Raw genomic sequence first — 13,319 nt, forward strand, 5'->3', positions numbered from 1 at the left:
CTCTGGTACTAGAGGCACTGAATGTATCAAATGAATGATGAAATCAGAAGACTATCAAGGCATTTTAGAGCAAAATGTGTTATCCAGTGTCAGGAAACTAGGTTTGAGGCGAGGTCTCGGGTCTTTCAGCAGGACAACGACCCAAAGCAAACCTCCAGCAGCACAAAAGAATGGTGGAAAGAAAAAGATGGACTGTTTAAATTGGCCAACAATGACTCCTGACCTAAATCCCATTGAAAACCCCTGGAGAGAGCTGAAATCTGCCATTGCAAAAAGCACTCCTGCAAACTTAAAACAGCTTGAACGCGTGGCATTGGAAGAGTGGCAGAAACTACCAGCAGACAGGTGCAAGGAGCTTCTAGATGGCTACAAGAAACGTTTAGAGGCCGTCATTGTTGCCATAGGTTCTGCAACCAAATATTAGTGAAGGTTGCCAGTAACTGTTTCTGGGGTACATTTTGTGTTTGTATTATTTCACTATTATGCAAGTGCAGTTTTTTCATTTTCTTTTGTTCAGTAACCTTGGAAATATTATTGTAATATTTTTATGATACAAAATTGGTTAATTTGCATTTATTTCTGAAGATGTTCTAAATTATGTAATTACAATTCAGGGATGCCAGTAATTTCAACCAGGACCTTAACATTCGGTGAATGTTTTCACGTAAATCAATTGAGTTGTCCAGATATTTTTAGGTAAGAAAGGTTGTGTTTCCTTTTATTTTTATGATTGTGTAACAGATTTGACCACCAGTATATGCTATATATAGCATAGGGTATAGGCTAGCAGTTAGAAGATTAAGCTGTTCAAGCTTGAAAAATTGAAATGATGGTTAATTATCTATACAACTGTCAGGCTTGTTTGGGGGACCCGTTAAATAACTTTTACACACTTCTCTCCTCTCAGGAGGTGAATTGTTTTGTTTACACGGGAGGTGAGGGAAGGAGGCCAGACAACTTAGGTTTTAGGACAGTTGATTTGTGAAAACTGTTCACCGGTGATGAAGATTTTGCTTTTATAAAAAAATATAAATCTACTTTACATGAGAACTAAAAAGAGGGAGTTTGGTTGTCTTTGAAGATCCTATTATCCAGATTAAAGGATATCCAGCAGTCAAAGACAACCAGATTTACTGTAGGTGCTTGGTTGATTTCCTTTACCTACAATTATATAGCATCCCAAACAACTGCAAGAAAGTCATAGGTCAGAAACAGGGACATGTTGTTGGTACCAATCCTTTCCTCACATATCAGGTAAAGTCAGCAAAAGTTTGTGTCGTTATTACCACTGCTAAGGAAGTTATGTTTTCATCCGAATCTTTTTTGTTTGTTGGTTTGTTTGTTCGTTTATTTGTCAGCAGAATTACGCAGAAAGTACTGAACCAATTTGCGCCAAACTTGTCGGAGGGATGGGGCATAGGCCAGGGAAGAACTCATAACATTTTTTGGGCAAATCCAGCTCAGTTAGTATGAATTTGAATTTTTTTTCCCTGAAGTCTGTCGTATGTTGTTTGACATAGGCCTATGCAGAGGTCTCTACTGCGCGCATCTTCTAGTTCATTAATGCTCTGGTCCTGAAGCTAACTTAGAGATACAGTGTATCCTAAATATTTGCACTAAAACTGAACTTAGCCCTGAATGCACAGGTAGGACTGTGGGGACAAGCCTACATTAAGTCTGTCTGGTGCAGCTCAGTACTGGTGAGCTCATACTGCAGCAACAAGGGAAGGGGTGGATGAGAGAAAGGCAGAGAGAGCGAGGGAGGGTCACAGAAAAATGAAAGGAGGGAGAGGAGAGAGAAAGTCGGAGGAAGAGAGCAGTTGACAGGGATGTGGAGTAAAAGGATCAGAGCAAATTTGAGAGGAGAAAAAGAGAAAAAATAGTAAAGACTGACAGGAAGACAAATAACAGAGGGATATGTGGAGAAAACTCAAGACAGGAGGCAGGGAAACAGTGAAAAAAGAAAGAAAACAGAGGGGAAGAAAGAATGGAAAAGGGGAACATGAAAGGGAAAGGATGGATATTGAGAAAAGGTAGGAGAGATAGAAAAGAGGAAATAAAAAGAAGGTAGGAGACAGAAAGAGAGAAAGACTGGGTGGTATAAAGATTCTATGGCCAACGTGGAGCCAATTTAAAATGCTCTCCCTCCTGCGTTTGATCTCTCTCTGTCCGTCTCCACAGCGATTAACGGCCAGGAGAGTTGTCATGGAACGGCCGACAGGGGGAATAACGAGGAGGAGGGACGTCATCTGGACCAAGTAGGGCAGAGAGAGAAAGAGGAAAAGAGAGAAAGAGGGGGGGAGAGAGAGAGAGAGAGAGAGAGAGAGAGAGAGAGAGAGAGAGAGAGAGAGAGAGAGAGAGAGGGGAAGACCCCAAACCACAGCAGCACATAATTAAAATGCCTCCTCACACACACATCTCAACAAATCCAATAATGAACAGCCTCTCCTTGGCTCCACAGAGACACAGTTCATCACTTCCTTAAACTTTTCACTGTCTGATGCTGGCTATCATCAAAGTGCCAATATCTGTAACAAGTTGTCCAAAATGCATCACGTTTGTTTATGTGAGTGTCTACGTAACCGCGTTTGATCAATATGGATTCCTCCCACAGGTGCTGAAGGTGTCAATAGCTGATTCCTGTATGGATATTCAATGTATTCAAATTTAACCATCCCTTTGGCAAGCAAAATTATTCATTAAAATTAAAAATTTGATGGAGTATTTCCTCCGGAATTTAATTCTTGTCACAGTGGAAAAGCATCTGAAATTGAATTTAGACCGAAACTAAAGCTCTGAAAAGAAAACCCAGGATTATAATGAAAAACTCCACCATGAATAATGACATGAACTCCACCACGTACATTAGTTTGGAAGTGATGTAGCGCTAAAACTCTGAGCACTGTTATTATGGAACCTTATAATTATGACACACAGTACATATGTTCATTTACATTTTTATATACTGAAATATTACACAGCCTACTTACACCATTGTACAACAGGTGTCCAATGGATGTTAATACCTATATTACATACGTATATTTAAAATTTTTTTCTTTCTCTTTTATCTATTATATTTCCTTTTTCTAATTTTCATTTTTACTCTTACTCTTATTAACATTATTTATTGCACACTAATCTTTTAGCACAGCTTTAAGAGTATGCCACCCTGCATTTCACTACACAGATTGTTTCTCTATGTGACAAATAAAAAACTTTATGTTAGTCAATAAATCCTCATCACCAATTACCACTATCACTAACACCAATCATCAACATTCATCTTGGTAAATTATGTAGAAAAATGTGAGGATTGTTTTGAACGTTTTTGGTTTTTGGGATATTAGTCATTCAAAAGCAGCTTGAAGATGTCATCTTGGGCTCTGGGAAGTTGGACTGGGCGGTTTTCACTCTATTCTGACATTTTACCAAACACAAATAATTAATCAATAGTGAAAATAATCATTAGTCGCAGCCATAAAGTAAACCGTATACCACTACAGTACTGTAGTTAACATCTCTATTACTGCATATACTGCTCCATTAATGATGCTGTGTGCATGGGAATAACTGTCAGCATAACATGACAGTTACATGCAACATCTTGTTCACATGTTTAAATTCCTTTGAATTTACCAAGACATGAGAACAGAAGTATCCTGTGCCCATTGCTTGCTCCTGAACAGTGTTTTTTTACACTCAACGGACAGACTTAGTAACACTTCTGGGTTCATGTTTTACTGCAAAAGAGACATTAAAACGTACAGAATATTGCTGTGTCCTACCTCGTCAAGAATTATGGTCACACAATGACTTGAATGATGAAAGTCTTTATTGTTTTCATTTATATATCATTCACTAAACTGAATTAAAAGTATTTCATTTTCATAAAAATCAGAAAACAGGCAGCCTGTTGCCTGATACCAAGTTTCCATGTGGGTTTTTAGCACCCGAACCTGAAGTAAAAAGGTTGTATCCCTCTCCTTTTCGAGATGTGATGAACGAAAGGATATCCTCACCTGCCAAGATGGCTTTGTGCGCCTGGAATTTCTGACCAGCCACACACAGGGAGCAGTCGGTGAATCTCGAGTTTTCCCACAAATCTCCGAGCTCCTCAGCCAGCCTGCAGTCAGGAACTTTCACCATATTCATTGTGTTCTGGCCCGAGATGTTCACAGAGTCCTGAACCACACTCACCTGGAAACACACACACATACAGAATACGTAAGTACAATTCGTGAATTCATTTGTGTTATTGGCTGGTCTGTTGTAGTTGTAGTTTTAGTGTCGTTTTATAGATGCAAGTTCTTACATACACACAGTTATAATTCTAGGGTGAATTGTTCCTTTAACACACTTGCTGGTTCACACGGAGGCTAATAAATAGCATGTAATGTTCATAAAAAGACAATAAATCAGTCAATCAAACATGCTGTGAATGATTAATGTGGGTTCTCTGCCTCTGTAATCAATATATCAGCCACTCAATGTGGGGGGCTATTCAAAGTCAACCTTTTCTTCCTTCTTTAGCCAATCAGACTGGCTACAATCTCAAACAAGCCAGAAAATCGGCATTGAAGTCAAATTGGTTGTGTGTGTGTGTGTGTGTGTCTCTGTTTGTGTGTGTGTGTGCGCATGAGAGTTGTCTGTATGTCTTCCCTGCTGACTTCACCACCTGTTCCAGACACTGTCAACCTGACTCATTTATCTCTCAACAGGACTCACTGCAAACACACACACACGCACACACACACACATACACACGAGCGGGATCATGAACACAAATATACAACCACATAGTCGCGCACACACTAATATACTAAGTAATTTCCGACTTCCTGCATTGACGGACTTGCAGTTTTTTACCTGCCTGCTGTACCATCTAATCAAACCATAGATCAGTTAGCTATAGCCTGGTCGAGAACATAGTTTAAATAAAACGCTGTTTAGTTGGTTGCAACTTGTAATAGACGTGGCATAAGGAAATGCATTACACTGATTCTGGTGAAGAGTAAACTCTGGTGTGTTCCCTGACGGTTGGCGTTAATAGAGTACTGAAGTACAGAGAGTTGTACTGAGCGATCAAGGTTCCCTCAATAAAGGTCCTATTGATTTTGCCATTAACAATCTTTGACGATGGCTTGTTGAGGTATTTCAATTTCTTAGTTGGACATGAAATTCTCTTGGTTGACTCTACAAGTACAAACAATGACCATCTGCTCTGAAAAGTTTCTGGTTCAATGAAAAAAAGCCAAAGGTGTACCACTGTGATCTTTAGCAACTTTGAAAAGAAGAGAACAACAACTGGCATTGTAGTGAGAACCATCCAATCAGCAAGCTTAAAATTATGTTGTCCAGTCTTATATGGGTGCTGGCAAATAGATTTAGAAACTGGAGTCCAATTATGGTGCACTGTACAGCAACAGCAACTTATAGTGTTTGGTATAAATAAGAATTTAAAGTTAGTCAGGCTTAGATTTATCAATTTACAGAATTTAAAGTAAAATCTTCAGTCCTTGCAACAAACTATGCTTGTCTCTTGTTTCAGCAAAAACAACTGAGTCCTGACAACTTATTTAATACAATACAATACAAAGTGAGAAAGTTGTGCGCACTGCTCTTCTTCAGATGTAGAACCATTTCAGATCTTAAAAAATGGCCGTGTTCTACCTGCCCAGGTGAGGTCATCACATCAAGTTCTTTGGAAACAATGTCAGGTTGTTAGCTCACTCCCCAGCATGCACTGTTTTATTATACTGTGATGTATTTTTAAACGGTCCTTATGTGTAAATAAGACTTTAAAGAGAAGAAAAATATGCTGTCTGCTTCATAACTCGATGTAGCTGATGTAGTCGTTTTTTGTCCAGTAACACATCAGACTGTAGTCATGACAACTGAAAAATGAGGACTAATTTTTCAAAATGTCAAATGTGTTATGACACCTGCAGTAAAATCTTGCTGGATAATAACTGATTCTGTTTTCATTTCTTTCCTGACAAATGTAATATTTAATTACATTATAACAATCTAGCTTTTAATAAGGTGAAGCCTCTGTTATTTATGACAATGTTTGTTTGTGACAAAGTTTATTTAAAATGTTTTTGTTGACATCTTCAGACTTTTATAGATTCTCATTTGTAATATTTTCAGCCTAATTAAAGTGATAATTTAATGTTATGCCCAAGTCTAACAATATGTTATAAATAGGATTTCTAAAGACAAAAAAAAAAAAATGTAAAGATGTTTTTGCACTGCAGCACATTATTACAAGAAATTGTATAACATTATCAAACAGTTTCATTGGTTTTTAATTACATTCTACGCATTACGACTTTGTCAGAAAATCTTTGTTCCCTGTTTTCATTGCTGACAGCTCCTGAACACATTCAGGATACTATTGTCGAGAAAGGACTGAAAATCCCCACAACATCCCTGCAAAGTCACCTCGCTGTTAAAGCTTTAGCCAGGCACTGACACCCAAACCACCCCCGAAAAACCGGCCAAATTCCCTCCTCTCCAATTGGTCCAAAGCCACATCCATCCACCTATTCAACTCGCACAAAAAGAGTCCTAGAAAAGCAGGAGAAGCACATACAATAGAGAAGTGCCTGGCAAGCAGGAAATTGAATGTCAAGGAGCCTTGTTTGTTCCTGATGGAGGTTTAAGGGTTACCCTGAAGGGGACAGAAAGACAGAGAGAAAGGGAAAGGGAAAGATAATAAAACAGAAGAGAAGAGTGAGAAAAAGGAGGAGAGGGGAAGATATAGGAATAATAAAAGGCAGAGAGAATACAGATGCAGAGATACCAAGCGACGGGCAGACAGAATAGAGAGAGGCCATCATACACAAAGAGGGACGGAGGTGTGAGTGAGCTATTGGTGGGATCTATAGTTGGAGACAGCCTCTCATAGGCAGCAGCTCATTTCTGGAACAGAAAATACAGGCGCACAGTGAGACGGAAATGTGACTTTTTTTTGAAGAAAGGAGCATTCAAAGTATTCCTTTGTGTGTGTGTGTGTGTGTGTGTGTATGGGGGGGGGTATTAATCACACTCCAGGAGGATGCAGGTCTGACTGAAAGACGTACATCCATCTCCACACACTCACAGAGGAATGCTCACACACACAAATTCACTTTAGGAAGAGAGAGTCCTGCACACAGACACTGGTATTCATAAAACACTGCTTAGCAATACAGAAAGTCTGGGAGAAAGGGAGCTGCTGTGTATAAGGGAGGCGAGGGAGTAAAAACAACAGTGAGAGAAAAACAGAAGGGAAAGACAGACAGATGGACAAAGAGACAGTGGACAGACGTTCAGTAAGTGCAAGTTGGAATGAAAAATGGCATTAGGAGAGGGGGGGGAGGAGGAGGAGGAGGAGGGTGGTGTGTCCAGCCCTGTGTCCTGAGTACACACTAAAAAAATAAACAAGTGCTGAAAAGCGAATTGGAAAGGAAGCCAGTGAGCCTGGTCCATGTGTCTCGGTATAAATAGCCCAATTAGCATGGTGGAGCCGTCGCTGGGCTCTCAGACGCAGCATGGTAGAGCCGGTCTAATTACTGGCTAACTTGACCAATTATTCCACTGTTTAACCAGGCAGAAACTAAATTGCAGCACCTGGTTATTTAGACACTATGGCTGCCCTGACAGTCTTCACGCCATTAGCTGTCATCTTCAGTCACTGTCAACCTCCTTCTCCTTCTCCTTGTACCCCCCTCTTCCAAACACTCCTTCTAATACTGGATGCATGGACAGGCATGTAGTCGATCAGAATTCCCTTCAAACTGGCAAAAATAACCCAAATTTATGACATTAATTTATTGTACACAGTGAAATTCATAGCTTGTATTAAAATAGCAAATTTTTAATACAATTTTCCCCAAGGCATTTACTTATTTTTAGTACTGATGGTTGCTTGCTTTCTGACGATCGTCAAGTAGTTTTGTTCACTTCTCTACCATTACATTACTGGAGGACAAAAACCTAAAAGAGACTGTCCACCAGAGAAAAACCCATTTCCTAACAAGTGTCAACATTCACGTTTTAACCATGACCACTATTGTTCCTGACCTTAACCAAGTGTTTATTATCGTAACAATATCAATGAGAGTCCTCTAACCTTGACAAAGTAGCTATTTTAATCCAAACCATGATCTTTCCCTGAAATTAACCAAGTTATTTTTGAGCCTAAACCTAAACAAACCTCGTCGTCAAGCCATAAAACGGATTTATTTTTCCTATAGTGACCTGTGAAGTTTTTGGATGTACAGACAAATGATGGGGGCATCAGGTCAGAAAATGCTTCTATGTGTCATTCTAGGGGGCATGGACAAACGCTGCGTTTTGTCATTTAATTTAGTAGACTTTTTTATGTAAAATGATCATTTTAAAATCTGCTAGCAAGTGCTAGAGAATGTCATTTTTTTCCTTTGGAAGCATGGATTTGCTTGTCAATCTACGTATCAGAACTTTGACCTAAAGTGTCCAAAAAGAAAAGGATTTGTCTTCTTCGTAATATAATACTGGTGCACAGCAAATTTTACAGGCAAACTGGTGATTTGCATTTGGTAATTCTTGCATACCAGTGGAAATTTTGGCTTAATGTTGGTACAACATGAAATGTAGATGCAATCACCAAAAATATTAGGGTTCCTTCCGTGGGGACAAATTTCCACAGCAAATTAAATGAAAATTCAGAGATTACTTTTTAAGATTCCAAGTAATAGATCACCTGAGTCATTATGAAAAATCCACTGGGGGCCGTAAATATCCTTGACAAATTTCCTGGTAATCCGGCCTGCAGTGGTGAAGACATCTAGCTCCCGGCAAAGTGTTGTACTGACTGACCAATTGTCTGAACGACTGACCAACTTTTATTTAATCCCCTGTGGTGTTAATGAAGATGGTGCCAACAGAAACACATTCTGTATAAAACCCTAGGTAAAGAATAACAGTAATGAAGAATCATTGCTGCTGAATCACCACAATCATCATTTGTTTTGGTAATTAAGTTCCCAAGATAAGTACTTGCTAACGTGCTCTCCTCCCAGTTAGTCCCTCAGACATCAAGATGGATCTGTCATAAGCTCCCTCTCAACCCTCCAAGCAACGCAGAGTTAATATTGGGTTTCGGTACCCAGATGATTTATTCATAATGCATCAATCTTTTTCTGCCTGTTTATGTGTTTGTTTATGGATTTACAGTGTTTTGCCATGCGTGAAATATTTTGAAAAAGAAAAAAAAAAAAAAAAAAAAATCAAATCAAATGAAATACATTAAGTTATGGAACACTTGTTCTTTTACCTCCCTAATCTGATTTTTCAGTCAGTCCTGTGTATTGTCAGACACATAAACACGGTCAGAGATCAGGGACACAAACAGAACCATGGACAGACACACACATATACCCACCTCAAACTGCGCACACATCCACACCCTCATGTTACACCACTCCACTTGCTGCAGCTGTATGACTTTAAAAGGAAATCTGTTGTTTGTTTTTTTTTAGGGTAATTTCCTTCTTGCTTCCTTCTTGCCGCTAAATTGGCAAGAGATCATTTGCATGAACATTATTTGAATTTGCACGTTGCATATTTTCACTGAGCTGATTTGGGACCAGCTCCGTTCTAATCTGAGGCGTACTGCTGCTGACTGTTGGCCGACTAGACGCCAATCGGTATGACTGGGTATCTCTACTAGCTCCATAAAACTGTCAGTATTTGTCAGTCCCACATGTATGTTTCTTCCAGTCCCCTTACCACAGATTTTCATGACTGTCGATAGATGGTGTTCAAATTTGAGCAACTTTAAAGCATTCTACTTGCAGTTCTAACCCTGTACCAGCTTTCGAATACTGACATTCATTATATATATTAGTTATGATTAACAACAAAACAACCACCTGTTTGACTGGGAAAATAATGAATAGTTTCCATCTTTGCCTCATTCCGCAGTGTCTCATTATCTTACGAGAATATAAATATGTGTTTTTGTGACAAATGACCGATTTATACACAAACTTGTGTGTAAATTAATTCTTTTTTGAGGCAGTCTTCTAAGGAATAAACAACTATCTAACTAAGCTACACACACACACACACACACACTTGTTTTACTATATGCGTGGGGAGCCGTCATTAACGTGATGCATCCCATAGCCCATTACCATGGCCTTAACCGTCACAACTGAATGCCTAACCCTAACCCTAACCTAAGGAAGAAGTAGTATGTAAATAACACTGATAGACTAATGTTGTTGACAGGTTATCGCTAACCTCTTTTACGACACACTTTACTTTCAATTTTTATATCAGACAGAGCAACCACATCAAACTAAATGGCTGTCAGACGGCATACAGAGGCTCATGCAGTTATCCAAAATCTGGTTGCCTGGGGCAATTGGAGAATCTTTTGTTGAGCTCTGTAGGTAAATCTCAAAAATTAACAAATTAAAATAGAATGCAAGTGAAACAAGCGTTTTCTATCTTTTACAACAGAATCTGTATTATATCTGCACTCTGTTTCAAATCAAACACCATATTAGTCTGTAGATTCACTGCTAGTTATGTTGTTGCTACTTGTGAGGAACAAAACAAATGTTTTAAAAAATGCATTACAAATGTATTAAAAGTTAATTACGGAAAGGGAACAGCATTTTAGAGTTTGTGCAGTAATGTATCAAGGACTTAATCACCCGGTATTTACATATTAAATGGAACTTTGATAGCATTTTAACCTGAGGCAAATGTTGAGACTGTAGACAGTGGATGGAAATGCGTGTTTTATCATACCTTAAGACATAAGGTAGATTTATTTTAGCTAAGGAATGAGACAAATGTGACCAGTAACTCCAGTAACACTTGTTATTTATAACAATTTCAGAGACTGGGGTTCTTTAAACTTTCTGTCTAAAGCCCCAAAGCACAGAACTCATCACCAACTTTTTATAATGCACAACTCCCCCTCCACTCTCCAGCCAGCCAGAGTAAACAGGCTTGATGTCACACGCACTTTGCAGCTCTCTTTCTCCCTCTGCCTTTCGTATTCATTGTTCACAAAAATCTAAAACATTCAAAGCAATATCAGGATATTTTAGTTAGGAGACAGAGTCTGATTCAAGCTTCGGAGTAAGCAGCCGTCTGGCATCTGCAACAGGTCACTGAACTGATTAAAACTGAGTGTAATAACAGAATCTGATTTGGTCCTGACACCATTAAACAAACATGTTCCCAAATTCCAAAGCTATTAAACAAAAGTCAAAAATAAACACTTCATTCACAGGAAGACAATAGCTAGAACCTCATCTTCTTTAATTACATGCTATTAATTCCATCCAATTTAATAATTTTTATATTTCAACCTCCTTATTCAACCCTTAGGGAGTAAATGGAAGCTCTTATTTTTGTTGTCCTGGCAACACAGTGTTTAGACAGTCTTTTCTTTAGCGCACAAAAGGTAATTAGTTCTATATTTCTGGTTTATTTGGAAAAAACGTAACCACTAACCACTGAGTGGTTGGTCTGAGCATCTGTAGACACCATACCCGAGCAAAGAACAGCACGTTACTTAAGAGCAAACAACAAATCAAACACTAAAGACTGCCAAGTGATCACCAAAAAAACATCCAACTAAATATGAAGCAAATTATTATTAACACAGACAACACACAGACATCTATAACTATCAAAGCTATGCTTAAAGTGGTTATCTAAAAGATTTTCATTTAAATAAATGTCTGTTAAGTCCCTATCTATTACCAAATGAGGTAACACGATGGTGACTGAGCCTATGGCCCACTGACGAAAGTAATGCAATATTTCTATATTTGCAGTATTATGAACTGGGTGTCTGTGGCGACATTCCTCGAAACAAATGCTGTATTAAGTTACTGCTGATGCAAACCGAACATTTCCTACTGCTGCAGCTTCACACTGAAAGCATTTAACTGGCAAAACTTTTATTATGAAGTAGTCACAGGAAATGTAATGTGTTTGTCAGTGAGCTTAGCACTGACCGCTTTTGTTCATCAAAATCTGTTAGATGAGGAGCTGCAGGCGACAGGCTGAACACCTCCAACCTCTCATTGAGGTAACCAACTCCTTTCACTGTGTCCCCGCTGTTCGCAGACTCATTCTGTGCAGCATAAAGTCAGATCAGGGTTTCTCAAAGAAAGATGGAAAAAGGGCCAAATATTTCCTGACTTCTTTATTAAAATGTAAAAATAATTTGTTTTGCTGCCCCCAGAATTCTGTGACCTGTAGTATTAAACTGCATTTGCTGTTACCACCAGCAACTATAGTTGTCACCAAATCAACCGGGTTTGAAATCTTTGAGAGTGCCACTTTAAGATTTTGTTGTATTGTATTTTTCATTTTTAATGGTGGAGTCCCCCATTCCCGCGTTCGATTCAAATTACCTACCTACGCATGAGAGATTCACAATGAACGACGCATGCATGTAATTCGGCTTTACAGTGAGTAATTTGATCCCATCGATATCGGCCTCACTGTTTACACCAGGTCAGAGCTGTATTAAATTAGTGCTAATTCAAACCGAACATTTCCTACTGGCAGAACAAGGGGGTGGCTTTTATTGTAAGGAAATAAGAGGAATTTTCATTCATTCGTTAATTTTGGGCATTTTCTGAATGCAGATCAGATTTAAATGTTGCAGGTGGTAGTGAGCTGTTAGATGAAGAGCTACAGATGACAAGCCTCACACCTCCTATTCCTCAACAAGGTAACCAACTTAACTGTACCATGCTGTAGTGTGGAAAACTCCTTGTGCCATGTGCAGAATGAAATTAGATTGCGGCTGCTCATGGCATGAAGGAACAAGAGGCCACAGGATTGCATTATGTACCACGGGTGTCACCAAATCAACCACGACTGAAAGGCTAAGGACGAGTCTCTGTAACTTTTTGCTGAGAGCTGAAAACTTTAACTAGAGTGTCACAATCCTTTTATCAAATTTGAGCTTCTCTTGCGTGTGCCTGTTCATGTGTTACAGTGGCCATTTCATTCGCTGTGTGGAGGGACCCCGCTGTTTGCATTTCAGTGGCTCAGCCCATAGACAGGCAGGTTGGCTTACTATTGACACAGAGGTATTTGGATGGATCTGCACAGACAGAGGTATATTTCATGCATGATTTGAAGTCAAGCTGCTGAACTACCATCATGGCCTGCGCCCCGACTCACAGCCAAGTGTGTTATGTCTGGCCAACCTTGTTCTTACACACGTGCTCACAGACACAGGCTTTCAAACATGGGCTTTCCATACACACACACACACACACATACTCACAGCATTACCGCTGGAA

General features: G+C 39.2%; 1 protein-coding gene across 6 annotated transcripts in view; it reads right to left on the minus strand.

Annotated features, from left to right (window-relative positions):
• Nucleotides 1-13,319, minus strand: part of LOC120784792 (speckle type BTB/POZ protein) — a 93,911-nt gene that overhangs the window by 21,634 nt on the left and 58,958 nt on the right. For all 6 annotated transcript variants that reach the window (XR_005706496.1, XR_005706493.1, XR_005706497.1 and 3 more), the window contains one exon: nt 4,023-4,200. Coding sequence is in view for 1 of the 6 variants with exons in the window: in XM_040118892.1 (XP_039974826.1) it covers nt 4,023-4,200 (178 nt within the window). In the remaining 5 variants the exon portion in view is untranslated. The remainder of the gene's footprint in view (nt 1-4,022; nt 4,201-13,319) is intronic.

This window comes from Xiphias gladius, chromosome 3 (genome assembly GCF_016859285.1).
Source record: "Xiphias gladius isolate SHS-SW01 ecotype Sanya breed wild chromosome 3, ASM1685928v1, whole genome shotgun sequence".
Lineage (NCBI taxonomy): Eukaryota > Metazoa > Chordata > Actinopteri > Istiophoriformes > Xiphiidae > Xiphias > Xiphias gladius.